At 33.6% G+C, this 27,462-nt stretch overlaps 1 protein-coding gene across 1 annotated transcript in view; it reads left to right on the forward strand.

Annotated features, from left to right (window-relative positions):
- LOC117332553 (VWFA and cache domain-containing protein 1-like) overlaps nucleotides 1–26,592 on the forward strand; it is a 42,679-nt gene extending 16,087 nt beyond the window's left edge. Inside the window, exons 2-24 of the mRNA XM_033891505.1 lie at nucleotides 1,550–1,678; nucleotides 2,495–2,557; nucleotides 3,394–3,559; nucleotides 4,909–5,123; nucleotides 7,253–7,415; nucleotides 7,911–8,127; nucleotides 9,448–9,576; nucleotides 10,461–10,546; nucleotides 11,026–11,158; nucleotides 11,453–11,735; nucleotides 12,348–12,462; nucleotides 13,739–13,904; nucleotides 17,770–17,903; nucleotides 18,224–18,396; nucleotides 18,595–18,705; nucleotides 20,241–20,363; nucleotides 20,904–21,018; nucleotides 21,776–21,871; nucleotides 22,651–22,773; nucleotides 23,076–23,188; nucleotides 23,635–23,754; nucleotides 23,897–24,015; nucleotides 24,357–26,592. Of these exons, the coding sequence (XP_033747396.1) occupies nucleotides 3,506–3,559; nucleotides 4,909–5,123; nucleotides 7,253–7,415; nucleotides 7,911–8,127; nucleotides 9,448–9,576; nucleotides 10,461–10,546; nucleotides 11,026–11,158; nucleotides 11,453–11,735; nucleotides 12,348–12,462; nucleotides 13,739–13,904; nucleotides 17,770–17,903; nucleotides 18,224–18,396; nucleotides 18,595–18,705; nucleotides 20,241–20,363; nucleotides 20,904–21,018; nucleotides 21,776–21,871; nucleotides 22,651–22,773; nucleotides 23,076–23,188; nucleotides 23,635–23,754; nucleotides 23,897–24,015; nucleotides 24,357–24,820 (3,252 nt within the window). The 5' untranslated portion in view covers nucleotides 1,550–1,678; nucleotides 2,495–2,557; nucleotides 3,394–3,505 and the 3' untranslated portion in view covers nucleotides 24,821–26,592. The remainder of the gene's footprint in view (nucleotides 1–1,549; nucleotides 1,679–2,494; nucleotides 2,558–3,393; nucleotides 3,560–4,908; nucleotides 5,124–7,252; nucleotides 7,416–7,910; nucleotides 8,128–9,447; nucleotides 9,577–10,460; nucleotides 10,547–11,025; nucleotides 11,159–11,452; nucleotides 11,736–12,347; nucleotides 12,463–13,738; nucleotides 13,905–17,769; nucleotides 17,904–18,223; nucleotides 18,397–18,594; nucleotides 18,706–20,240; nucleotides 20,364–20,903; nucleotides 21,019–21,775; nucleotides 21,872–22,650; nucleotides 22,774–23,075; nucleotides 23,189–23,634; nucleotides 23,755–23,896; nucleotides 24,016–24,356) is intronic.
- Nucleotides 26,593–27,462: the final 870 nt, after the last annotated feature.

The raw sequence follows: 27,462 nt of genomic DNA on the forward strand, positions 1-27,462 counted from the left end.
TGCATTTGTGCCTATCTTTATATCACTATTTGCATAATTATGTAAAATTGACTTATTTAAACTTTGAATTTGTAAATGTCTATGTCATCAATTGTGTAAAATGTTTTGTTGATGGCTTCATAAGTTGTCATAACTTGTGCCTAATCCTTTGTGTCTATTTTGGACAATAAATATGTTTAAAGTCAAATTAAAAAGTATAACTACATGTGTCTTACGTGATCAGCATGTGATAGCGGTATATGGATGTGGCTGTCATTCTTATAAGCGTGATTAATATAAGTTGCTATAACTTGTTTCGCAATAGTTATAAAATAAATAACAGTTTACATTTACATCAGCCTCACACATAGCTCACTTCACTTTATTACATGACGAAATTGGCTTGTTTTATTGGAAGTGGTTTGTCCATAGGCACGTACCACCAACTCATAGCCCAACGACCCACTTATATAACCTAAGTAACGAATGGCTCTGTTTCTAACATTTTGAATTAATTATTAATTATTATTAGAATCGTATATTTTCATTAAACGAGGGATTTTAACAATGGTACTCGCACGTTGATTTCTGGGAATGCAAATCATACCAGACACGGACACCTGTGTTTTTCTTGACAGAACAGAAGGCTATGGGTAGGTAGATTGGTGGCCGAGTTGTTGACATTTATTTTCACATATATATTATCTGTAACGTAATTTACCCTGCATATTTACAACGCAGATTATGTCACTTTTAAAAAAACAACTTTTATAATCTTCTTTGGAGTTCTTATTCGACACAATGAAGCAGTAACCTGATAAGTCATTCAGTCACGCGATGGGATAATGACAAAATCTGCTCGAGTAAAATATAATGATAAATATCCTATAATGAAGAAGTATTTAACTTGTTTTTCAACATTCATCCTTAACAATCAATGCTGGGTTATACAACACTACATATTAACTTAAACCTAAGGTACGAGGCATGAGGGCCATGTATAGAAAACTATCTTCATTTTTTTGTTAGTAACTTGACATTTCGAGTTATTAAGACGATATCTCGAAATAACGAGTTAGTAAGACAAACTTTTGAGTTTGTCATTAAAATTTTCGCGTATGTATCTCGAAATTTCGAGTTATTACGTAAAAAAAAAAAAAAATTAAAAAAAAAAACGGCACTTGAAAGGGGGCGTTTGACTTTTAAGGATTTCTGGATTTACATCCAGCAAATATTATATTTCTGCGAAATTGCATAATTTAGTCGACATGATATCTATTGTTTAACATTACCCACTTCAAAAAGTCGATCACTCGACCTTGAAACCCCATCGACCCGTATAATCATTGGTTGTTCTACTTGTAAGTACAGTTAATACTATTAACACAAAACCTAATTCTTTAAGAACATTTCTAAAATTCATCGGAATATATCAAACAATCAAGCCAAATAATTGTCTCACGTTAGTGTAAAATACGTGCCTGACTTTTTCGAATGTAACGTTGATGTATAATATGTTCCTGACTTTTCCGAAGGTGTTTTGAATGTGATGCATGTTTTCACATTGTAGATGACCATTAATTATGCAGTGATTCTGGTTCTGACCTGTGTCTGCACATGTCTTGCCATGGACGGGAAAGGACTTGCAGACTATTTACAAAGATTTGCAGAAGATGGCATGGGTGTTAATGAACTGCAGGTAATGTTTATATTACAAATAACCGAACTGTTTGAACGCATTCAAGTTTTTTCCCCTTCTTTCTCAATGTTCAAACCATGAAACACTTATCTAAAAAGAACGAACATTAAATATCCAACACAGAGACAAACGTTTGACTTTTTTGACAATTTCTTGGGTTGATCAATATATTGTGTTAGAACAAACATTTACATTGAGCATGAACCTGTACAAAAAGCTCACGACAACGCGTTGCGGAAGGGAAGCCGTCCTCTGTTTTACTGACAACACCTGCCATATCAATAAAGACCATTTTGGGCAAGGCCATTTAAAAATGACAATCGGAGTTATGAAACCATCTGATGTATTTACGAGCACATAATAATTCAAATTCCGCATCGCACTTTGAAATATGATATTTCTCAAAGATGTCATGATGACGACCACAATACTTACATGGCTATTATTGTATGCATATGTTTCGGACAAATCTGTTGGCCGACCTTAACTCAAAGTCAGTATCTTCCCAAATTATAGCGATTCCCAATATTGAAGTTACCTAAACCAAATAAAAAGAATTTAGCACCCTTCTAAAGTGTAATGATTGCATGTTGAAAATGGGGTCAGTAGGTATACTTAACATCGACGTCGTATGCCCTAGTTACGTAGAAGACGTGTTGTTTGTAGGCACTTTTTGTGTCAGGATTGATAATTATGCAAGCTTTAACCATGCAGGAAATGTGTTGTTTTTTTTTATATGTAGGCACTTTCTGTACCAATAATTAATTATTATGCACGCTTTATCTACATAGGAGACATTTTGTTTTTTATATGTAGGCACATTATGACAGTCTGAGTTACACAAGAAGTGACGTCGATGGGGCTGCCCTGGTCGACCAAGTAAGTTGGATATGTTTCCCTATTAACTCGTATTAAGATTACAGGAAAGGTCATTTTTTGCTTTTCCTTTTAAGTTTATGTTTCACTGACTGAGCAGTTGTATAACTTTGATCGTTTTTAAATCAAAGACTTTTATCAAAGGTATCTTCCATCTTATGTACATATATAATAATGATATAATCATAATTCACCTATTTAATAATTAATCATAGCATTTAATTAAAGGATGTTCGTAAAAAATAATAGTATTGAATTATTTAATTGCCTTATATATGCCATCGATGTTCTTGTTTCATTGATTATGCAAGTTATCGATGAAATTGATACAAAATGTACACCGAACCATATGATAAAGACCGTTTAATTACCGAAATATGGGGGCCGCGGTGGTGGAGTGGTTAAGGTGATCCGACACTTTATCACTAGCCCTCCACCTCTGGGTTTCGAGTTCGAAACCTATGTGGGGTAGTTGTCTGGTACTAAAACAAATACCGAAATATATAATGAACAACAATGAACTATTAACTAACCGAACGATGCCAACATTTATCACGATCATTAAGTCAAAATGAGATTAATATGAAAAAAATGGCAGCATATGCCACAAGATGTCAAAGTGTATCATGAAAAGTGCGAAAAATAATAAACTAGTCGAGCGAATTCAAGAAATCATGAATCACACGACAAAAACAATGAACTAGATAAAATATGTAAAATTGTACCATGAATAATGCGACAAAATACAACCAACACTAAAACTAGTGTTTTTGTATCATGAAAAATGAAGATTGATGTTACAGCCTTAGCTTGTTTATTCTTAAAACCTTTTGTTACAGCTTTCAGAAAATATTGGTCAGACATTCGGGAATCTGAAGGAAGCTGCTGAAAAAATCAAGGTTGCAGTTCAGGATCAATATGTCAATTTTCCATCAAGCTTGACAGGCAGGCATGGAAAACTGTTGCAACGTAGCTGGCTCACCAAACCTCAAATTCCAAGCAAACGTAAGGATTTGTATGGTTAAAAATCATGAAATTCCTAAGTTTTGATTTCAAAGCCGTCGCCAATTATTTTGTTTTGATTTAACAATTAAACGCTTGGTAGATTGTATTTATTGGCAACGCATTGCCAAACATTTTTTGACGCTGACGGAAGTGACGTCATGTGATCTGGGCTGCATTTATACGGTGATCAATACCATCTGGTTTAACACAGGAGTAATGGGAGACTGTCACACAGAATGTAAATATAATCTGATAGATGAAGATTTTGTTGTTGTTACATTGTATTAATTTATTACATTCACTTAGTTATTCTTACCGTGGAAATGATGCATGCGTACATCGTGCGCACTCTTACATTAGCTTTTAATTAGATTGTAATTATCATAGTGCACTTATATATCACGGAGTACTTATATCGTGGCACTAATTTAGGGTGTTCAAATTATAGCGCACTTATATTATAGTGCACCGTAAATGGGTGTGTATTATTGCGCATTTAACGCTCAGTGAGGGTGTACATGTTATTTTCTAGTTTTGTGAGTTTGATATATCAATTTCATTTGTTCTGACGTTACATCAATAGTCATGATTATTTCCTTCATATATCTCGGTTACTTATGGTACAGTACAATCTATATTTAATCTATGATGGATGTCTTTTCGTAACTTTTTCGATCCCGATAGGATTATGAAAAGTTATGTTGACATCGACATGATTTTCCTGGTTTCCATGTTTGCTTTAGTCAATATTCGATAATGATCTCGTATCTTTTGAAGTTGGTTCACAAAGCAGTGTATGTAGAATGTGATATTTCATTGTTTGCTTTAGTCAATATTCGATAATGATCTCGTATCTTTTGAAGTTGGTTCACAAAGCAGTGTATGTAGAATGTGATATTTCATTGTTTGCTTTAGTCAATAATCGATAATGATCTCGTATCTTTTGAAGTTGGTTCACAAAGCAGTGTATGTAGAATGTGATATTTCATTGTTTGCTTTAGTCAATAATCGATAATGATCTCGTATCTTTTGAAGTTGGTTCACAAAGCAGTGTATGTAGAATGTGATATTTCATTGTTTGCTTTAGTCAATAATCGATAATGATCTCGTATCTTTTGAAGTTGGTTCACAAAGCAGTGTATGTAGAATGTGATATTTCATTGTTTGCTTTAGTCAATAATCGATAATGATCTCGTATCTTTTGAAGTTGGTTCACAAAGCAGTGTATGTAGAATGTGATATTTCATTGTTTGCTTTAGTCAATAATCGATAATGATCTCGTATCTTTTGAAGTTGGTTCACAAAGCAGTGTATGTAGAATGTGATATTTCATTGTTTCCTTATTTCAGATCTCATACGATTCTTCCTGTTGGACGGTATCGCCAAAATCTCCACAAATTAAAAAATTTCCGAATCAATATGTGGAAACAGTTATGCGTACCAATTACAACGGGAATAGAAAGTTACTCTGGCAGTATTTTGGGGGTGAAGACGGCACTTCCATTCTATATCCGAAAGCCAAAGTGTCTCCTACATCATGTAGTTCCTTTGACCCTAGATTCCGGTAAATGTGACTTTTGTAATAATCGATATGTCTGTAAAAAAAAAATGCTAGTTGTTTTCCTGAAGTGAACCTTTTGGTTTTATTTTACATAATTCATGATAATGCATCGCGACTTTTACAAGGTGTAAACTGATATATGATGGGGAGGCTGAACTTGGTTCCGAGTTCCGAGTTCCGAGTTCCGTTTAAGTAAAACGGAACTAGGAACCAATTCCGAGTTCCGTTTAAGATAAACGGAACTCGGAACCATCGGAACTGGTTCCGAGTTCCGTTATCTTTGCACTTATTAACATATCATTTCTCTTTCTGATTCGGATCTCATATTGAGATAAAGTACGTAGAATATTTTCTCTAAGGAATTTGATTCCTAGTTCCATTTTTCTTAAACGGAACTCGAAACTGGTTCCTCGTTCCGTTTTACTTAAACGGATCTAGGAACTCGGAACCAACTTCAGCCTCCCTATATGATGGATGTAGCATTTCATCGATTCTATCTGGTACTTATTCTTCGCTGTAGAAGTATAACAATATCACAAGTATTTGTCATATATATACTAGAATCACTAAACATATACTAGAATCACTAAACACTTACTAGAATCACTAAACATATACTAGAATCACTAAACATATACTAGAATCACTAAACATATACTAGAATCATTTAAAATATACTAGAATCATTTAAAATATACTATAATCACTAAACATATACTAGAATCACTAAACATATACTAGAATCGCTAAACATATACTAGAATCGCTAAACATATACTAGAATCACTTAAAATATACTAGAATCACTAAACATATACTAGAATCACTAAACATATACTAGAATCACTTAAAATATACTAGAATCACTAAACATATACTAGAATCACTAAACATATACTAGAATCGATAAACATATACTAGAATCGCTAAACATATACTAGAATCACTAAACATATACTAGAATCACTAAACATATACTAGAATCACTAAACATATACTAGAATCGATAAACATATACTAGAATCGCTAAACATATACTAGAATCGCTAAACATATACTAGAATCACTTAAAATATACTAGAATCACTAAACATATACTAGAATCACTAAACATATACTAGAATCATTAAACATATACTAGAATCATTAAACATATACTAGAATCACTGAACATATACTAGAATCATTAAACATATACTAGAATCACTAAACATATACTAGAATCACTAAACATATACTAGAATCACTGAACATATACTTGAATCATTAAACATATACTAGAATCGCTAAACATATACTAGAATCACTAAACATATACTAGAATCGCTAAACATATACTAGAATCACAACATATACTAGAATCACTAAACATATACTAGAATCACTAAACATATACTAGAATCACTGAACATATACTAGAATCACTGAACATATACTAGAATCGCTAAACATATACTAGAATCACTAAAATATACTAGAATCACTAAACATATACTAGAATCACTAAACATATACTAGAATCACTAAACATATACTAGAATCACTAAACATATACTAGAATCACTAAACATATACTAGAATCACTGAACATATACTAGAATCACTGAACATATACTAGAATCACTAAACATATACTAGAATCACTAAACATATACTAGAATCACTAAACATATACTAGAATCACTAAACATATACTAGAATCACTAAACATATACTAGAATCACTGAACATATACTAGAATCACTAAACATATACTAGAATCACTAAACATATACTAGAATCACTAAACATATACTAGAATCACTAGACATATACTAGAATCGCTAAACATATACTAGAATCACTAGACATATACTAGAATCACTAGACATATACTAGAATCACTGAACATATACTAGAATCACTAAACATATACTAGAATCACTGAACATATACTAGAATCATTAAACATATACTAGAATCACTGAACATATACTAGAATCATTAAACATATACTAGAATCACTGAACATATACTAGAATCACTAGACATATACTAGAATCACTGAACATATACTAGAATCACTTAACAAATACTAGAATCAGTAAACATATACTAGAATCACTAAACATTTGTGCGTATCACTTTTGCAGACCATACTATGCCGCTGCAGCTACACCGATAGCTAAAGATGTTGTTGTCTTAGTGGATACATCCGTCTCAATGCATATAACAGACAACAAAGACCGGTCCCGTCTCAAGCTAGCCAAAGAGGTGGCAACAACAATACTTCAGACGCTTAATTCAAACGACAGGGTAAACATCCAACGAAAAACCAAATTGTGTTTAGCCGTACAGTCTCTTGTTTATCTTATAGTTAAATCATGCTCGAAACTTTGTTATCATCCTATCGCTTAAAAATGACGTTGTTATTTGTATCGTTGCTTTTGATTGGTTGAAATAGCTGTGTAGTAATTTCTCAGAGAATAAAATCTGTTAAAAAGATTAACAAAATAATATTGAGTGATATCTATTGATATGTTTTGAAAAAAAAATCTCTTTTCATCAACTGGGGTTAACAATATTTTTATTAATATTTTTTTTTGATGGTCCCCAAAAATTAAAAAAAAATAGTCGGCTTAATTCTAAAATGATAAGATAATTGATCTGATAACACATAGACAGGATAATGTAACTAAAATTCAAAATAATCAAGTCGTATCTCATAAATTGAATTAATATTGCTATTTTGCAAGTAAATGTGTGATTGGTTCAAAAGAATCTTGTTCCAATGGGGCCATATATTTTCAGATGGCTGTATTATCTTTCGACCCAGACCCAGAAAAACTCAAACCGACTGGTTGTTACGCTGACCAGCTTTCACTGTATACAGCCGACAATGAAGGAGTTTTATCTGAATTTGTCGGTAACCTGAATGCCATAAGTAATTCCGACATTAACGTGGGTTTGGAAGCAGCCTTTCATTACTTCAGTAATTCATCAGCACCAAAACAAGGCGAAGAAAGATGTGAGACTTATACTTTGTCTGTGCTTTTTAAACCAAATAGATTGTCTTGATATAATCATAAGTAATGTGATTTGATACCTTCTAATTCTACATTAATTCTTTTGTAACGTCAAATGTTTGTTTATAGAATCTGACAGTAATTAGAGGGTGCTCAATAGTTTCTTCAGTACAATGAAATATACTTCAAGGATATGCATACAAATTGTGATTTCTGTAAATGTTGGTTGCCATGGTTACCTAGTCACTTACACAGTTTTCAATAAAGGTCCAAAGCCCATCAGCCCTTGGTTGTCTTTGTAACCGAAAGAAAACGTATGATTGGACAAATCTTATCCAGACTATATCTTAACTTGTAACTAATTTCAATGAGGAAATATTTGGTTTATATGGTAACCTTGTCAATAAAATGTTTCTGTAAAAGGTCTATAACTCGCCAGACATAGATCAATTTCTTCAAACTTGATAAAATGGTAAATTAATAGAAACCTACAATTCAATTTATTAGTTGTTGCCAAATCCATGACTATGGTAAAATAAATTTTAGAGCTCTAAATGGTCTAAAATGAGAGTATTATTCCAGTATAATCCGCTCTCATTTGGTTGCCATGTTGAAAGAGCTATATAGGAACCACGGAACCAAATAATTTCCCATAGACGGTAATGTTAACGTTTACCACCGTACTGCTTAAATGGAGTTTTCAACACTGGTCCACTAGCCATAATTTTGAAGAATGTCATCTCGGAAACCTGTAAATAGAATGATTAAAAATTCTACCAATTTGAACTTTTTTATATGGGGGCCACCATCTTGTATTTAATTCAGCACCAAAAATTCATCTAAATTTACAACAAAATACACACTTAATTAACTCCCCCTGACAAAAACAGGCTAGGGAAAATATAACTTTTTTTCTATATATTTCACATCTACATGTATTGCCCAGCCCACACATAACACTTTGGAAACTTCTCTCGCCTAAATATCCAATCAGTAGGCCCCGATGCATTCACCTTCCTATTAAATCCTCTGCCCAAACGGGGAAAACCCACAATCTATTTTTGATTTGGTTCTGTGGTCTCTATACTTTATATTCATCACTGTTTATACAAGTGTATAAAGTATATTGCGAATGATAATAATCAAAGTATTAGTTAGCAATTGGCTTACAGTTCTTGTTGGTTTATAAACAAACATTTTAATGCCGAGAGATTGTTTGCATATTTAATGTATGAAATAACAACCGGAGAACTGTTAAAAATTAATTTTTTCTTTGATTTAATACAAATGAATAAACACGTGTTTGAATTCTTTGTTATCAGACCAGGTGATACTCGTGCTATCAGACGGGGCGGATTCACCATCTGACAAAAGTCCTCTAGACGTTATTCGAGAGAAGAACGCCGAACTTGGAAACCGTATCCACATCATGGTGTATGGTATAGGGAATGGTATGTAAATATAGCAATTACTGACCATCTATAAAAGATGGTTACATGTAAGGAAAACTCAAAAGAATGCGTGCATACAACATGAACCAATTCTAAAAATTAAAGAGTCGTAAAATGTGGGTTCGCTAATGAGCATTCTTATTCTATCAGAGTTACCTCTCTTCGTTCAACAGCTTGACAGACAGCCGATGGGACAATGAATGCTAATGAGATACATAGAAAACTTACCGTGTGTGTATTACGACCCAATGATATTGTTTGTTATTTATATTGTAATTAATTTGTTAAAATCATGTGGATGCATTTCAATTATAGAGCATATCCTTGATTCCTTATTTTCTTAAGCATCAAACAGTTTGGGTGGTGATGACCTGTGCAGTAATTGCACATGGACTTTTGGTCTAGCCACTCAACTGTAGTTGAATTAAACAATTTGTATGTGCACGATTAATTATACTTACTACTAATTAATTTCAACTACATGTATATACTAAATATTGACTATGTTTGTAACTATTGTACTTTGTGTGAGTGGATGTGTTGTATGTGTTCTTGTGTTATCTTGTTATAATTTCATTCAAATGAGTTACCTCCCCTTATATAGTTATTGTTAACATTTGTGTATATGTTTATAAAATTTCATTTCACATATCATAATTATCATATAATGAATATTTATTTGTAAAACTTGTTCGACCTATGGAGAGAATTTATATAGGCTTTGCCTGTTATTCAATCCAATTGACTTTTCCATCTGTCAATAAAATTTGTTGAAATGAAAATTACGACCCAATACCATATAATGTTAAAATATCAAGATATAAACACGTAAATCATACAAACCATGAAATGTATATATCTGTAATATTCTTCTGTTGACCTAGGTATTGAAGAGGACACCAACGCTAGGGAAATGCTTCGTAATATTTCGTTACAGACAAACAACGACGCCAGTGCCGGGGCTACGAAAGTAAGAGAAATAGATTAACAGTAAAGAACATTAGAATAATTTTGAATAAAAACAACAGACTGATTGTGTACACACTGTTATAATTAATTTTTCTTTGTTTTCATTGTAAATACTCAAATGTGATTGGTCGAAAAATTCTTTTCATTCTTCTATGAAAGAAATTCCAAGAATGGCGCGAAAAATGTGACGTAACAATACGACAATTGACGTAAAACATGTTTTAAATTAGAAAATCATTTTCAAAAATTAATTATAAGCGTTGATGTCAATTTTTTTTTAGTTTCATCGGGGTATGAAACAAATTTTGTTTGCAAACTTCTGTAAGAATCCGCTACGCGGATTCATACAGTTTGCAAACAAAATTTGTTTCATACCCCGATGAAACTAAAAAAAATGACATCAATGCTTAAGTAGATAAGACCTTTTGTAAAATGTGTTAAAGATCACAATTTTTTAATCATTTAGCTTTTAACTTTCAGATTGGCTTTTTCGAAATCATACCAATCGCAGATGCCGTCCGTTCGAAGATGAGGAGCTATTACAGCTTTTTCAAATCCTCAAACACTGAAGCTGTTATCTCGGATCCATTCATAGACACATTTTCTAGTATTGGTAAGTCACATATCTCTTCTGTTAATTTGGCCTGTCTTTTCGATCGGTATGTAAATATGATTAATTTATGTTTAAATCAGATTTCCCGTCTATCCTAAACCTATTTTTCTGGCTTTGGAAGTGCCTTTTTATATCCAAATTTAGTTCATTGGTAGATTTTATGCTGTCGTTTGCATAGAAAGGAATTTTATGGAGATAGAACTAAGTCCGTCTAACATGCACAGGCTGGAATTATAAAGGACAATATCCTACACAAAAATATTAATAAAACATCCACTACCTTTCATTTTGTAGGTCTATTGATATCTGTTTGCCGGCCCGCGTACGACAAGACTGACCGATCTATTCTGTTGGGAGTTGCATGTGCCGATGTGAAACTTAGTGATTTATTCTCAGAAGCAGCCGTTTTTCACGAAGGAGATTCGTCATATGTTTTCATCATAGATAGCAAAGGACGTACGCTAAATCACCCCCTATTGCCACTCTCTAGGACTGTAAAGACTAGCTACACCCTCCTAGATATTGCCTATCTTGAACGATCTCAAGGGACAGCTGACATTATCGAAGCAATGAAAAGGAAAGTGATTTTTCATTTTATTTTATTTACCTGAATCTCCTTGGAGGATCCCTTTAAGTTGTTTTCAGTATGCACGCAATGTATTTCTGAAATAGAATAACGAAAATCAAGAAATTCACAGAAAATTAACAAATTGATTTTGGCATTTCGTCTGATCCAGTTATTGTTTTGTTTTTGGTCGCATCCTATCATCACTAATGCGTCCTAGCAGGTCGAAACAGCTGTATAGATCAATATTATTCATTTTGGCTGTACTGTATCTAACTCTGAGTTTGTTTCAAAATGTGCTAATATATGGTGCGTCTTTTGTAAAATCCTTCTTGCAATGTCACTCAGAGTATATCGTTATTTCAAAAATTGTGAGGACGTTAGATACAGTTTAAAATGTAAAAAGTTAAAACAACAAAACAAAAACAAAACAAAAGCAAAACAAAAAACACAACGGGAATATCAACATTCAACGAAACTGAAATAAATATCTTATTAAAAAATCCGTAGAATATTTTTAAAAATAAACCCGTTTGTGACATAATTATTTATCAAAGTTTCAAATGTGATTCTACTTTCTTGACCCCTTATTTATATAACCATGCTATGTGTTTTGTATTTCAGGAGAGAGGCTGGGAGTCAACAGGTAATCTCCTCAACCAGAACGATGGCGAGAGGTGTGGTTTTGACAGAGGGCATTGTAACAAGAACGGTCAAATCTACATACTTTTATGCACCGGTAAATATTATTATATTATTATTATCAACAACTGTTGTCTTTATATTGTTGATATACCTTACATACCTATGGTAAGCATGTTGTCAACGCAATGATGCATGCCGAGATGCGATGATAGCGTGTCCTAGTTTAAAAAAAAATTGTGTGACGTCAATTGAAATTATTCCTTTTTTTTATCATTTGGCTATCAATAGCAAAGAAATTCAACTTTAAAGAAACATGACAGAATCTTGGGAGTTCAAATTAACTGCAGTTAATTTTCATACTAAGGTGTTTGTTTTCATAGACGTAAACAATATATATATGTGATTAAGTTATATAAAACAAAGAATATTCACTTTATGAAAGTATACTAATATCTTCACAACTGAAATAATACCCTTGTATACGACTAAAAATAAAGAATACATTTCTTCAAAATTATCACAATTCAGGGAACAATGATAATGCAAAATACAGTTTTTTTTAATTGATAAGTAAATAATCTGCGTACTAACAGTTGCTCAAATGGAAATGCTACGAAAATTATGTCAATGAATTCTATATAATCCTAGAGTACATACTTAAGGCTTTAGGCTATGAGTAAACACTATGTGCATATAAAACGTATTGTTAATGGGAGACTATTTGCCAACATGACCAGTTTTCTAATATTAGATATTTTGTCCAAGTAACAAGTGAGTAAGGATGTTAAATTGATAATCCCATCATTTGAAGATATCGTCCACATGACCCTTTCTTGTTCTAGTTGGGGGGCATGATGACTAAGTCGGTACGAGCGTGGACTACGCAATCTCGGGTGAAGGTCAGAGGTGCGTGGTTCGACACTCCATACTGTGGCGGTTTTCTTGGGAAGCTGATAAACGGACCGGTCTGTGCCGCCTTGACTGTGTCATTGGGCAAAACACTTTACCCTATTTTTTTCTAGATGGCATGCGACGGGTCCCGTGTATGTTATTTTTATCGAGGTAGTCATCTGAATGACACTTGCTGTTCACAGGAAGATCAATCCAGCAAACAAACGAATATGTTCTCAATGTCGAAAAAAATTCAGCTGTAGTTGAATGTCATAATGTATAACAAATAAAACCTGTCGGAGAAAATTAAGTATCATTAACTCAACATACTTGTGGACGTGTTAGAAAACCAACAAGTTGGATAGGCACAGCTTAAAACCTCTTTAACACCTTCAAAAATCCTTACCAGATATACCGAAGCGCGAGAGCGAATCGGGATGAAATGGACGTTAATTTGTATGCAAATTCTCTTCAAATAGATTGCAAACAGTGACTACTCAATTTGTGTGGTAGTTGGAGATGGTGCCAAAATTGCTAAATTCCCAACTCAGACAAGGAAACCGGGAGTTTTTGTTTACCATCGACGCGACATATACGATGACAGCCTGAAGAGCTGCAAGAATTTCAAAAGGAGAGCAACAATTGGTAACGTGTAATTGTCAATGATAATGCTAATAATTATGTATAGTACTGTTCCCTGTAGTTAAATAGATGTCGATAACAGCTGAACTCATTTGTTGCCTGCCCTCTCTCCGATGGCGTTATTTATCATGACGAACATTCATTCACAAAGGTCAGAGCTTGGATTTAATACCAATAGCAAGTGTATCTAAACGATCTTTACAACATTAGAGACGTGATGTGTTGATGGCATTGTTTGATTGAGAACAGTAAGACCAAACCTGGAATTATTGTTATTAGGTTACCTCTTACTGTATTACAATCGAGCATATGTATATTAATATAATAATAAGGAAACATATGTTTAAGACCCACTTTATTCTAGATATAAAACGCCTTTTACTTACGGAATGATTCAACAGCCAATCAATTCATTATTGAAATCTGCGCTTTTGTGCATCTAGCGAGGGGAAACTCCATCTACCATATTATATCTGCTGAACTTAATGTTATTTTTGAAATCCTAGAATATTCTTCTAACTTCCTTCTCAAAAGTACATCACTGATTAGGTTTATGCCATTTTGTTATGTAGCGTTCATCCTTTTAAACTGTTCACATCAAAATACAAACCAATGCGGGGGCAGAGAAAGAGTTTGCTCGCTATAATTCAATTCAAGAGACGACTCAAGTGGCCTTCCCTCAACCTCCCTTACATCATCGTGGTTGTTGCTCCAATATTTACCAGAAGGCGGCTCTAAAATATTGATTAGCTGTTCTCAAAACAACACTTTGGATTTTACGTCTTCGTTTCATGACAGTTTTCAGTTCTGTTGTTGAAACCACCTTGGCACCCGTCCCTTACCGCATGGTTCCCTTGTTTGATTAGAGTTGATATTGGATGTATTACCCCATACAACGTACGAACACAGGTAAGTCTCCAAATACTAACCTGTTTGAAGCACGTGAACAGGTTAGTATTTGGTTATTAACCTCCACTCGTGCGTTACAATTAGGCCACGTACCATCCTGAACTCATCGCGTATTCTCCGAGGTGTTCCCAATGGTAACGTTCAATGCAGCACGATAGCAAATAAAAACAGTAAAATACTGTATCAATATATATAATAAGTCATACATTGAAAACCAATTGCAACGTCAGTCATATACATTTTTGTAGTGTTGCTTATAATTTAATTGCGTAAACGTGTATATTTTTTTTTTATACTTAATTATTTAAACTTCATTATGTATTATAATTAACTATCACCGCACAAAAAAAAGAGAAGAAAACATAGTATAAAATATAATAACAAATAGATAAACAAAAAATCTAATTAAAAAAAAAAAATTAAAAAAAATAAAATCAATAAATGATGAAACAAGAACAAGAATATATATATTATGATCTTATAATAGCGATACCTGTATCATAGAAAAGGTCATGATCAGCATTCATATCCGAGGGCCCTGCCTCGTCCAACATATCCGAAATGCCTATTGCCTCTCTATTTTAAAACCGATTTGATTTTTTTTTAGAATCTCGAAAATCTGCAAAAGTGTTTTTGATGATGAAAATGCTATCTTTTTCCGTTCCCTGCATCTATTCCTCGTACATATCCAAATATTAGCAAATGATGGTGTCGGAGTCGTATCGGACGTCCATTTTTCTTTACATGTAATTCGATACAAAGGAAAATAACTTCCGGGAGTGCAAGGTGTATTAGGGAAAGTAAGTAATCGAAGTTATCGAAGGTCAGAATGAATTCATCTAATTTTTGTAACAAAAATATTTATACACCTTTCACCCTACTGGGATTCGAACCCACATAAACACGTTCTCAAAACAGTAACTACCACTCATTAACAATTTGTCTACTCTGAAATTACACGCAAAATATATGAATGTTTTATTTTAGCGACAATGTCTACCACAATATCGATATGCATCGCTATACTAACTTGGGACTCGTGCACGTGCGAATATCTTCGCGGCGAGGTATTCGCACGTGCACGAGGCCAGGAGAGTATAGCGATGCATACCTCCACTTCGGTCGATACCAATTACTTAATGACCCAGAGCTCCAAAGCTGAATGATTACTTGGCTGATCAGAACTGATACTTGTACTGAAGTTACCTCTAAATATGATTTAGCTATGCATCAAGATAGGTGTGGATGTGCTCTGTTTGTATAAAGATTAAAAACATAACAGAATCAAGATTGAAAGTGAAAAATGTCATTTATTAAATCTTATAAATGACGAATAAATTTCCACTTTACTTTTTTGTACAAACTTGTACAAAGTGATCTGTTACATAAAATGGGACTAATATTTAGAACCCCTTTATACAAAGATGGGGAACCAATTACGCCAACTCATACAATGCAACTCATACAATGTGATAAAACATCATGAAGTCTTAAGTCAGACATACCTGACTTATGTATAAAACTCATACAACAATAATACTCATACAATGTCATAAAACATCATACATCATGAAGTCACAAGTCAGACATATCTGATTTCATGTATAAAATTCATACAACATTAATACTCATACAATGTCACAAAAACATCATGAAGCCGAAAATCAGACCTACTGACTTTCTGTATAAAAGCATACACCATTTAATATATATATCTCGATATTTAACAACTTCGTGATCAAGGAGGAAGGGGTGGGTGGTGGTTTTTGATGGAATTGATTGAAAAAACAGCTACAAATTGTACACGCTTTACCGCAGATTTTGATTGTAAACAACTGACCACGCATGTGCGTCAATCAAAATCTGCTGCTATTCATAACATCGGAAACCTTCGGTAATTTCCGTAATTGAGAATCTGTCTGGTGTATGCCAGTACGAGTTATCTCCCTTATCACGAGTTGAAATAAAACAAAACTGATCATCGCTAAAATCATTTATATTTACAACATAAATTAGCCTTTAAATGGTAGTCTCAAAACAAAATCTTCTTGCCATGTCTAGAGTGCTTTATAGTGTCTTATAGGAACATTTTCGATGTTAAAATACATCATTATGTGCAATATTCGAGTGATATGATTCCCATCCGCCATTTGCATTTCAAGGTCAAAATAAAAACCGTGTTAATACATGTTATAAAGTCACATCTGGTCAAAGCAATGCTCCTTTTTTGTGCTTTAGACTTTTGTGAGCAAAATGACATGACTACTTTGTGCAGTATATGCGATACAAATGACCTAATGATGTCCCCCTGAAGCATGCATTTTTTCGCTTGTTTTGTTGAAATTTACAAACAGCTTAACAAATGACATGTCAACAGCAAGTCCCGTGGTTTGCCATGAAACATACTAAAAGTTCATCATGTTACTTCTGTTAAATGGCACCATAGTAGGAATCTATAGGCCTGTAAAATATCACTGTAATGACTGGATTTGCTGTTCGGATGCCTCTTAAGAAGTGATGTTTTAGAAAAGAAAAATACAATAAATATCAATAAATAACATCGCAAATCATTTTATAAAGAAATAGAGGATAACTAACAGGCTAATATTTTGATATTTTTCAAAAAATATCAAAATATTAGCCACACGAGTGAAATATATTTGGTATTACTGAAGACACTGTTAGATTTTCTGTTTATTACTTTTTTAATCAACGAAAAACCTACCCCGTATGCTAACTAGGTCTACAGCGATAATTTGTAAACAAAAAAAGTAGTTCTCACTGTCCAGGTGCTGACATATATGCCGGGCTTTCTGATTGGTCAATTATTTTGGTATTTTCGAATCATTAATTTGATTGGTCAAATCACTTTTATAGAATGAATAATTTTTGAAATTTCACTGGTAAAAATGTAATAAATTATGAAAATTATTATATACGGTATTGTTATTCTTTTCAGAACACTCGATAGTGAAATTTAACGCCAATGCCTTTACTGACATTGGTAAATACCTATATATAGAAGAGAATGCGAACACCGTCGACGGATACACAAAGTACTTCAACGGAGAAATCAGTCATACAGGATTTACGGTAATTAAACAAAAACACAAATTGATAATGTCCTGAATCGTTAGTGACGATGCATTGATATACTTGTATAGTTTTATCAATCCCGAACGCTTACTCTTGCCGAACACTGGGTCTTGGTTCTTTTTCAAAAGTCTTTATGTAAAACCTAAAACTCAAACGAGGGCAAAACATGGAGGATAAGTAACCAAGCGTTTTCTGCTTCGAATATATACATATGAATTTATTACATTTGAGTAAAATGTTTTTACACTTACTAACTTTATAAAAATAAGCATATCAATTAGTAATGAATCGATACACCAATCTATTCTCGTCAACAGACCGAAGTCACCAATTCTGTAGTAATATCGATTAAGGCTGAAGAGATATGGAAATCCAAAACGGACTTATCCTTGTACACTATTTGGAGGTATTTCGGAACAAAGGATGGGTTCATTCGTGTTTTCCCGGGTGTGCAGTTGACTAACGATTACGATCATGAAAAGAGACCTTGGTAAGTTCATAAACAATAGGTGATGACCATTTTAAACACGCGTGTGAATACGATCAATCTTATGTACTCTTCTTATACTCCACAATCATGCTTTTTCACTATCTCTTCCCAAACGGTAATAAGGAAAACCAGTCGGTTACTAGCCTGTAATATTGAATTTCCTACTTTAGAACAAACCTTACAATTTCTCTCCCTTAGGTGGCGGCGGGCTAAGTCTCAGAGAGAGATCATGACAATGACCACACCTTACCTTGATGCATGGGGTGCAGGTTTGGTTGTGACTTTATGTCGCACAATTTTCGTCGGCAGGTAATCTTTTATTCCAGTTCAAACTGATAAACATACCAATGGATGCAAATGTCACCAATATGAATTCATTACTGTATCTTCCTGTCCTGTTGATCCTTGCTTTATTAGAATGGTGAATATTGTAAAAATGATTACTGTATTCCATCTGGGTCATAACGACATCCATTAAGATGTTCACAATAAAGCGTAGGGACTATTTATAACAAGTTCGTATATTTTGTATTGCAATCCTGCTACAGTTTCGTAACATAAGACGTATATGACGTCGGTATCGTGACGAAATCACAATGGCATTCTCGGTACACAAACACAGAAAGGGAATGTATCCTTGATGAAGACCAAACTAAAATGGAAATAGCGCAGACCAAGAGCGGTATTTCAATGTCTTACACTTGCATCTGACAAGGACATTTGTTGAATCCGTTCTTAATCATCTCAAATGCTTAAAGGACATAAAGTAGCAAATCAAAATCAAAGGATCGATTAAAGATATACATTGTATATGTATTAACTACGTGACAAATACCGATATTCTGTCATAATCTTGAAATATATGTTATATTCACCTGGAAACCATTCAATCTAATTTATGTATTAAAATTTTTATTTGATACTTCAAACAGTTCTTATTGTCTTTGTATATGAAAATTATTTCGTTTCGACTCTAAGTAACTTCTAATTTTGACTTCAAGATAGCATTAGAATACGGTTATGTTTTCTACAAAATATTCCAGCTTGAGAAATAAATGGCGTGTATGTTTATTGGAATAACTTTTATTACTGACTTCCAAAGATACATGGTATGCTTAATTAATTAATGAAATAAATGGTCCGCCACATTGTCGTCTGCTGTAGGTTTTCCTATGTCCAGGTATCTCCTTTCACACTTGAAAATCAATGTCCTTGAAAATTTTAGACTTTATGATTACGCTATATATGTTTGTTTACTAGAGTTTCGATTCAATAACTTTTGAAGGATTTTTTTGTCAGTGGTTTAGTAGGTCATAGTAGGTTTTTCTCTCCCAGGTTATGATCGACCCCTTAAAACAAATATCGATTGATAATCTTGATATCCCGTTGTGTTCTATTATCAGTATTTTGATTCAACTTAAAGCGGTCTTAGGTGATAACCTGGTCCAGATATCGTCTGATGTCTATGAACCTTGATAGAATTGGTTACGATTTGTTATTTCAAACAATTCTTCTTCTTACATTCCCATATTTTATGCAGTTTCTACTTTCTGGCCTTGGACTGTCGTGTTCGTTTCACCCCGTTGTACCCTTGTTATCGTACAGCACAAGCAATTCTCGGTTAACTAGTTTCATACATTACCTAGAGTTCAAACTACATTTCGGAAAACCCTTGTTGCTACAGACATACATAACATTATTTTGTCTGTATGTGTGTGCGTCAATCTGTTGAATTTGAAATTGTGCTGCAATTTGAGTGCGCTGTGAAAAGACCATAAGCCGTGTTGCGATCATTACGCCGAAAGAAAGTAAATGACACGGGCAGTTGTAATTTTATATTTCAGACAAGAGGGGATACCTCATACCGAGCAAGATGACGTAGAAGGGGTGTTAGGTTACGACATTGGACTGTCGTATTTAGAGCGACTGATAAACGAGATTTATCCGGAATGTGAGACGGGGAATACGTAAGTGGTTGTCAAATGTTTTGTTATTGCCGCTGGACTTACAAAAGTAGTTAAGTTCCATCTTGTTGAAACATTGATATATGCCATTCTAAATTCATTCGATTATCCCTCTCTTAATTCAAGAAATATTCATGCAATTCTCATTTTAATGTGACTGTATTAATCATTTCCAAAAGAAAAAAAATGTTTTGTTGTTTTTCACTTATACAAAACGAATTTTTAGCAATAAAGAAATTATCAGTTAATGAAATGTGCCTCAAGCCCCTTAAAGGTTTTTGTCCCTTAATTTAATCCTTGATTGATGGTCAATACTATTTGTTACTACAATGATAATGTTGTCCGACGCGTCTAATACTTAATTTTTGTGCGTGTTCATTAATTCACATTTTCATTCTTTTTATCAAGGACGTCCAATGACGAGCCTTGTTTTCTGTTTGTTGTCCTAGTAATGTCAAAACAAACAGCACGTTCCAACGATCAAATTGATCTAACGGTTGTTTAGACAATCAAAAGTGGTAAGCAAAAATAGTTCTTTTATAGATGCATGCTGGTGGACAATTCGGGTTTCATCATCATTCACCCAGATTTCGTGGACCCAAACATTCAGGAATCCGAAAGAGTAGCTGCAGTAGAAAATATCCATATTGTCCAGAAGGTATGCAAAGTATTTTATATTCACATTTTATTTCAAGAAGTTCAGACCATGTGATATTAACTGATTATATGGAGATATGATTATTGTGTATGTCTCGCTGTCCAATAAATCCGAGCGAAACTTGACGAGAGCTCCTGTCAGTGGAGCAATAATAAGCATTGTTTTGTTTGTTTGTGATAGTTCTACATCTACACGACAATTTTGTCCCATGATTGCTTATTGTTTAGTGCATTTGTGTCGTTATACAAATGCAAATCTTTATTACATTTAATCAAAAAAAGATTAATAAATCGTCCCAAAAATATCGAAACAGACCATTTTTGACTGGAAACGCATATAATAACTGACGCGGGGCAAGGTTTATTATTGATTTTATTTTCCTGTAATAAACACATTTTATTTACCGGGTAAAAGTTCATAACAATCTAAAAATAGAATCAAATCAGACGTGATGGATAATATTTATAAGGCATTCAACAGTTTTAAGAAAGTACATTTATTTGCCGTATTTTTTGCAGTATTTTTTAAGTTAAAGAATATTCATCAAGTTGAAGGACATTAATAATACCAGGAATTACTGTTGGTATCTTTATATTGTGTATAGTTTAGTATACGTCACTTATTTTTGGTCATCATAAGTTTTGTTCTGCGTGTTGATATAACATATTATCTAAACCTATCAAAAATAAATATCATCGATGGTGAAATTACTTGGGCTGTTGTTAAAATGTATGTTTATATATTCTGTTTATTCCAGGAAAGTGATATTGCTAGAGATTTGATCGCCAGGTCGGTAATGGGTAAACGAAGTTGTGCAGATTTTGACAATCACAAGTTACAGGTCACATACAGGGTAAGTACGTAAAATGATATATTCATTGTCGGCATACACATACCACTTATATTTTTACTGTAAAAATAGCTGTGTTTTAGCACGTATATGACTTCGACAGAACTACTTTCTTAGTGACCTGCACTTTGACCTTTGGTCTCTATAAACCTACATCACACATATGTCGTAATTGAGCAATAATGATGAAACCTATTATTGATTCTTTATTTCAAGTTTTTTTTCAATAGAATAAAGAGGGCAAATGTTAAGCTGATATATTTTCCCGTCCAATACATTAATTCGTACGTCAAATGACACTGTTTCATTTTGACACGAAGGTGACACAAAGGAAACGATGTTTAGGCAAACATATCATGGAAAATTGTTGATCTTAGATCTTAGATCTACTTATTTTTATGAATGTTGTAGGAGGAATAGAATACGAGGCTATTTTGGTTCGGGACAAAAATACACCTTTGTCTATCATAACGCTCGCCAAGATGAGCTTTATTCTAAGACATTATTATACATTTTCTCTAGTCATAGTGTATTCGTTCAACTTTATCCTTAAACCTCAAATATAAAATATAAGATATATAAAATATAATCTTTTTTATATAAAAGAACAGGTCTAATGTAAAATTCGATAGATAAAATAATTTTCTGATTGACAGGATATTAGATTGACTGAGGATGTTAGACCCCGGAAAAAGTCAAATGTTAACACCATTTTAAGTGAGTCCTTGTGATTACAGACATAAAGCTATTCGAGGTTCTTGTTATTTTCTATTTTATGACAGATACAGCTAAATGATGGTGATATTCACATCAAAGGGACAAATTATGATTTATGGAAATTGGAAGACACGAACGTCTTCTTGATCAGGAAAACAAAAGCGGACGTTTCATTTCAGTGCTGCACGGTAACTTTCTCCATTTTAGAATATACGTTGAATTTCAGTTAAGATAATTGTAATATTTTTTGTTATTTTGTATTTTCTTAAAATTTGAAAAAAACTAACCAGTTCTCTTACAGCTTTGGTAGCATAATGTTTTATAAATTTTCTAAATAATATTTAAAAAAAAATATAAAAAGATAAATAAATAAGATTAACCGGAGATTATAAGACTTAATTTTCGTGCCACCTGTATTGATATTGAAGCACCTTAGTTTACAAAGCCAGTCTTGTTTTACTGGTAATGATTATTCTATCATTTTCTACAGGATATTCCAATGATATCATCAACTGCAAAGATGTGTACTGGCACCAAGTTCTGTGACTGTTTATGTCATACGCCTATCCCTTTTGATGCGTGTTTGAATATAAACAGTAGAGAGTAAGTTTCTTTTGTAATTATGTACATTTCTAAAACGAAGTTACAGGGATATACTGGAATCAGGTTGTTTGTCCGTCCATTTGTTCGTCGTCGTTTAGGTTATTGTCCAGGTAACTTCTCCAAAAGGTTTCTTCTATTTTTTTTCGAAATTTCGATGATGTAGTTTGAACGTACTGAAGTTGTGCACATGAAGTTACATTATACATTCAACCGTTTTCATTTCCGTTAATTTTATGTTGTGTCTGTTTTTTTCCCCTGTTATCTAAATTAACTATTTGGGTAGAATGGGAATCATGGGAGACAAGGGTTTAAAAGGCTATCCTGTCCATAGTTCTAGTTAATATATTATTTATCAGAAGGAACTTTTATAATAACCTTTGTAAAATAAAATGATGCGTGATGATCGCATTATACATGGTACAGAGCACAGGTATTTATATTTCCAGTGGAATCAGCGCGACGTGTATCGCAAAGGCACCCGATAGCACATCAACAAAGGAACCAGACTCCCTAAGCGGTCTAGAGGACTGTTATAACCCCATATGTGACACAAGGACAAAGGAAGAGTAAGTGGTGTTCACGGAATTATTCAGAATGATGAATCTGGAAGATGGTGAATAGTAATACATAATAAATATACAATTATAGAAAGAAATGGGGAGTTAAATAATATAAATGTTGAATAGGCATTACATTTTAATATTGCAGAGATTGCTACTCGGTGTCTGGCTGTAGTTGGTGTGTACGTGACGATTCCTCTCCACTATCAAAACCGTGCTGCAGAGGTGTTGACACGTGCGACTTCGGAAAAGTCCTTGGAGGAAAACGTAAATATAAAAGACGTTCTTTTAGGGTACCGGTATATTACGCCAAATTAAAACGACAAAACTGAGAAAAGTTACCTCTTTTGCATATTATATAAAATTATATAAAATTATATTTTCGTTCTCCTTTGACCATATGAATTAATGATGCTAGGGAACAAAAAGTGTGGAGGAAGTTAACATGTTTTGTGAATGACTAACTTATTTGTAAATATATTAATATTTCTAGAGAAACAGTAACATATGATACTTTTACTTTATCAAACAACACCCTCAACTCCCCTGGGATATGATCAAACATCAAGAAATTAGTTTTCTGACATATAACAATTATATGATTACAGGGGATGTTTGTCCGGACACTACTACTAGTGCGTCTGTAGGACCAGTGACGACAACGGAAGGACACCCTAGTAGTTCAAAAAGTGATGTTGCTGTAGTTGTCGGAGCCGTTTTGGGATCAGCTGTAGTAATTTTGTCGGTTGTGATCATCGTCATACTTTATCGTCGCTGTTCACGCGATACTCGTCATAAGCCGGCTGATGATTACCTCACGGCCATGCCGTCCGTCAGAGACAACTCTCAAGTCCAAGGCGTCGTGAATCAACAATATGCTGGAATGCACCCTCGACATTATGACGGAGGTTCGGATACACATTCGATGCCAATGCAACACAACGTGACACCAAATAGTTACGATGCAATGCCGGGATCGTCCAACTCGTCGACTTCCAGCGGCAATAATCCATCATTACAAGGAAACAAGACCATGGCTCCGAATACAATACCGATTGATAAGAAGTTGTAAAAACGGTTACATAACCATTTTCTTCCGCTTTTGTTGTCGTGTTATGCTTTTGAATGAATTTAAACTATAATATGTTGTTGATTACGGCGTCATGATCTTTTATATGTAACAGACATTTCAACGATGTGCAGCTGACGTCACAACGGCTATATTTTATAGTTGTCATTTATTGTTCTTTAAATCATATTCCTTTCAGGTTGATTTATATCCTGAAATTGTCATTCAAATTCAGATATTTGTGCTACGGTTGAGTTGTTTATTTTCACCTGATCACGAATTTTTAAATTTTGTATTATAAACAACAGTAAACAGGTGATACATCTTTACATTTTGTGTACGCATGATATAAGTTTATGATTCAAGGAATAAATATCAGTTGGGTATTTATTTTCGCGTCATATTCAATTACCACAAGGACAGCGAAATTAAAATGAAACCCCCTGCAAATATAATTTTATTTTTTATTATAACTATAGTTATTTATAAATGTATCATCTCCATTGTTTTCAAACATTTGTAACATCTACATGTACCAATGAACATTGGAATCATTTTTAGGTTTTTTTAATGATAGTTTTAAAAGTTCATATTTTAAGTTATCTTACTGTATTCAATTGAGAATAAAACAGGATATATTTATTTCATATATGCTTTTTAAGTTGAATGCCTTTTCTGTCATACCGTATATTTGGTAATAATGGATGCCTTTTCTGTCATACCGTATATTTGGTAATAATGGCGGATATTTAATTTGCTATATTCGCTGTCATTCAGAAGAGTACAAACATAAATGCCCACCAAATATTTACACACGTATATAAGTATTAACTGCAGCATTTGTTTTCAAGGGAGTTGTGGTATTATGGTAAATATTTGATTTCATTAGATGGGTTTATATTCGTGTTAAATACTCTACTTCGATATTTATCTTGATCCATTGTCTTTGGTTCTCATTGTTTGCCATTATTGAAATACTCTTTGTCATTTATTCAATCCATTGTATTAGCAGTCAAATGCAAATTGACGAGCTTCATTATACATGTATTTACATATGTATTTTGTATGATCTCTACCATACCGTCCATTAACATATGACGGTACAGGTTTAAGTATTGGCACTAACCGTCGCTTCTAGGCACGCAGTTAATAGCTCAGTCGGTGGGTAATCGACCTAATGTAATGCTGTGGATCTGAAGAAGATGGTTTGCATAGACTTATGGAAGAAGCTTCGTCTTAGTTCTTCTAGAGCGCATACTATGATCTTCAATGGATGTTCACATTTGTCATAATTTCTGTGTTAAAATACTCATCTTCGATATGTATCTTGATTCATTGATTTTCATTCTCTTTGTTAGCCATATATTACTGAAATGTTACTTGTCATTTAATCAATGAATTATATTAGAAGTCAAATACAAATTAATTAGCTTCATATTATATGTATGTATTGTTACGATCTGTCCCTTCTAGTTACTACAAGACGACGCGACCTTAAAATGATTCTTGCTTTTCACGGGGCAATGATCACATGGAACAGTGTGTATCAAGTCATCAATCTCATTACATCGAAGACATTACGGTCATTTCCAACGTCTGTTATTTTCCAAGGCCAGTTCTGTCGGCAATGTCTTAAAATTTTGTAAACAAAGGATGTCTGTAAAACCTCATTTTGAATAAAGAAATAACTTCAAACTTCAGTACGGTATACATAACAAAATATTTGCTTGTTGACATGAAATAAATAATAAAAAATCGTGTGTCACAACATTTTTTAGCAAGTGTCCTTCCTTGTACATTTACCTGATAGTGGTCAGAAAGGTCCCAAGTGAAAAACTTCGGGAGATGTGTCGGACATGATTACCATCCTAGTGTATTGTATAACATTGAGCGTTAGTCTTGTTTATTTAATCATTTTGGGTTGAGCGTTCGCCCCTGAGAGGAAGGCTTTGGATTCTGTCCCCTGGCCGAGACATACCAGAGTCTTTAAAATTGGTAGTTGCTACTCCTGCTTAGCGCTCAGCATATTTGGAGTGGAACGACTGGTTCGCCCGTTGTCAGTATAATGTGAGCGGGTGGGGTGTGCTGCTGGGTTTCTTCGGCAGTATGCTTCAGTGAGGTAGCACTATAAATCGGCAAAAGTTCCGGCCTATCACAAGGAGACTTAACACGAACATACAGCAGCCTCTCCAAACACACATGCGCACTCACCACACGCATGCATTTCGCACGCACGGAATGCCGTCCTTAAATGACCTTAGCTGTTAATAGGACGTTAAACAAAATAAACCAAACCAAACCAAACTTAATCATTTTGGTTTATTCTGCCAGATTTATAAGGTCATTAACTAATAGGAACCCATGTTTCAGTTGTTTTATGGCCCACATATAGGACTCCTATAAGCAGAGCCTTTTAACGATTGGCATTTTTGTTTCACTAATAACGTTATGCATATTAGTAAAATGCTTTTATTCAATATCTAAAATTGTTCCCGTGCACATGTCATAATTTCACATGATATTATTTTATAAAATATTAATTTTACATATTCACGTTAAGTCTTTAACATATTTCTCCAGAGTTTTGAGTGTACATTTTTCAGCAAGTAATTTCCTTGTGGATAAAAAAGTTGTACAAACTTACG

Source organism: Pecten maximus, chromosome 8, assembly GCF_902652985.1.
Source record: "Pecten maximus chromosome 8, xPecMax1.1, whole genome shotgun sequence".
NCBI lineage: Eukaryota > Metazoa > Mollusca > Bivalvia > Pectinida > Pectinidae > Pecten > Pecten maximus.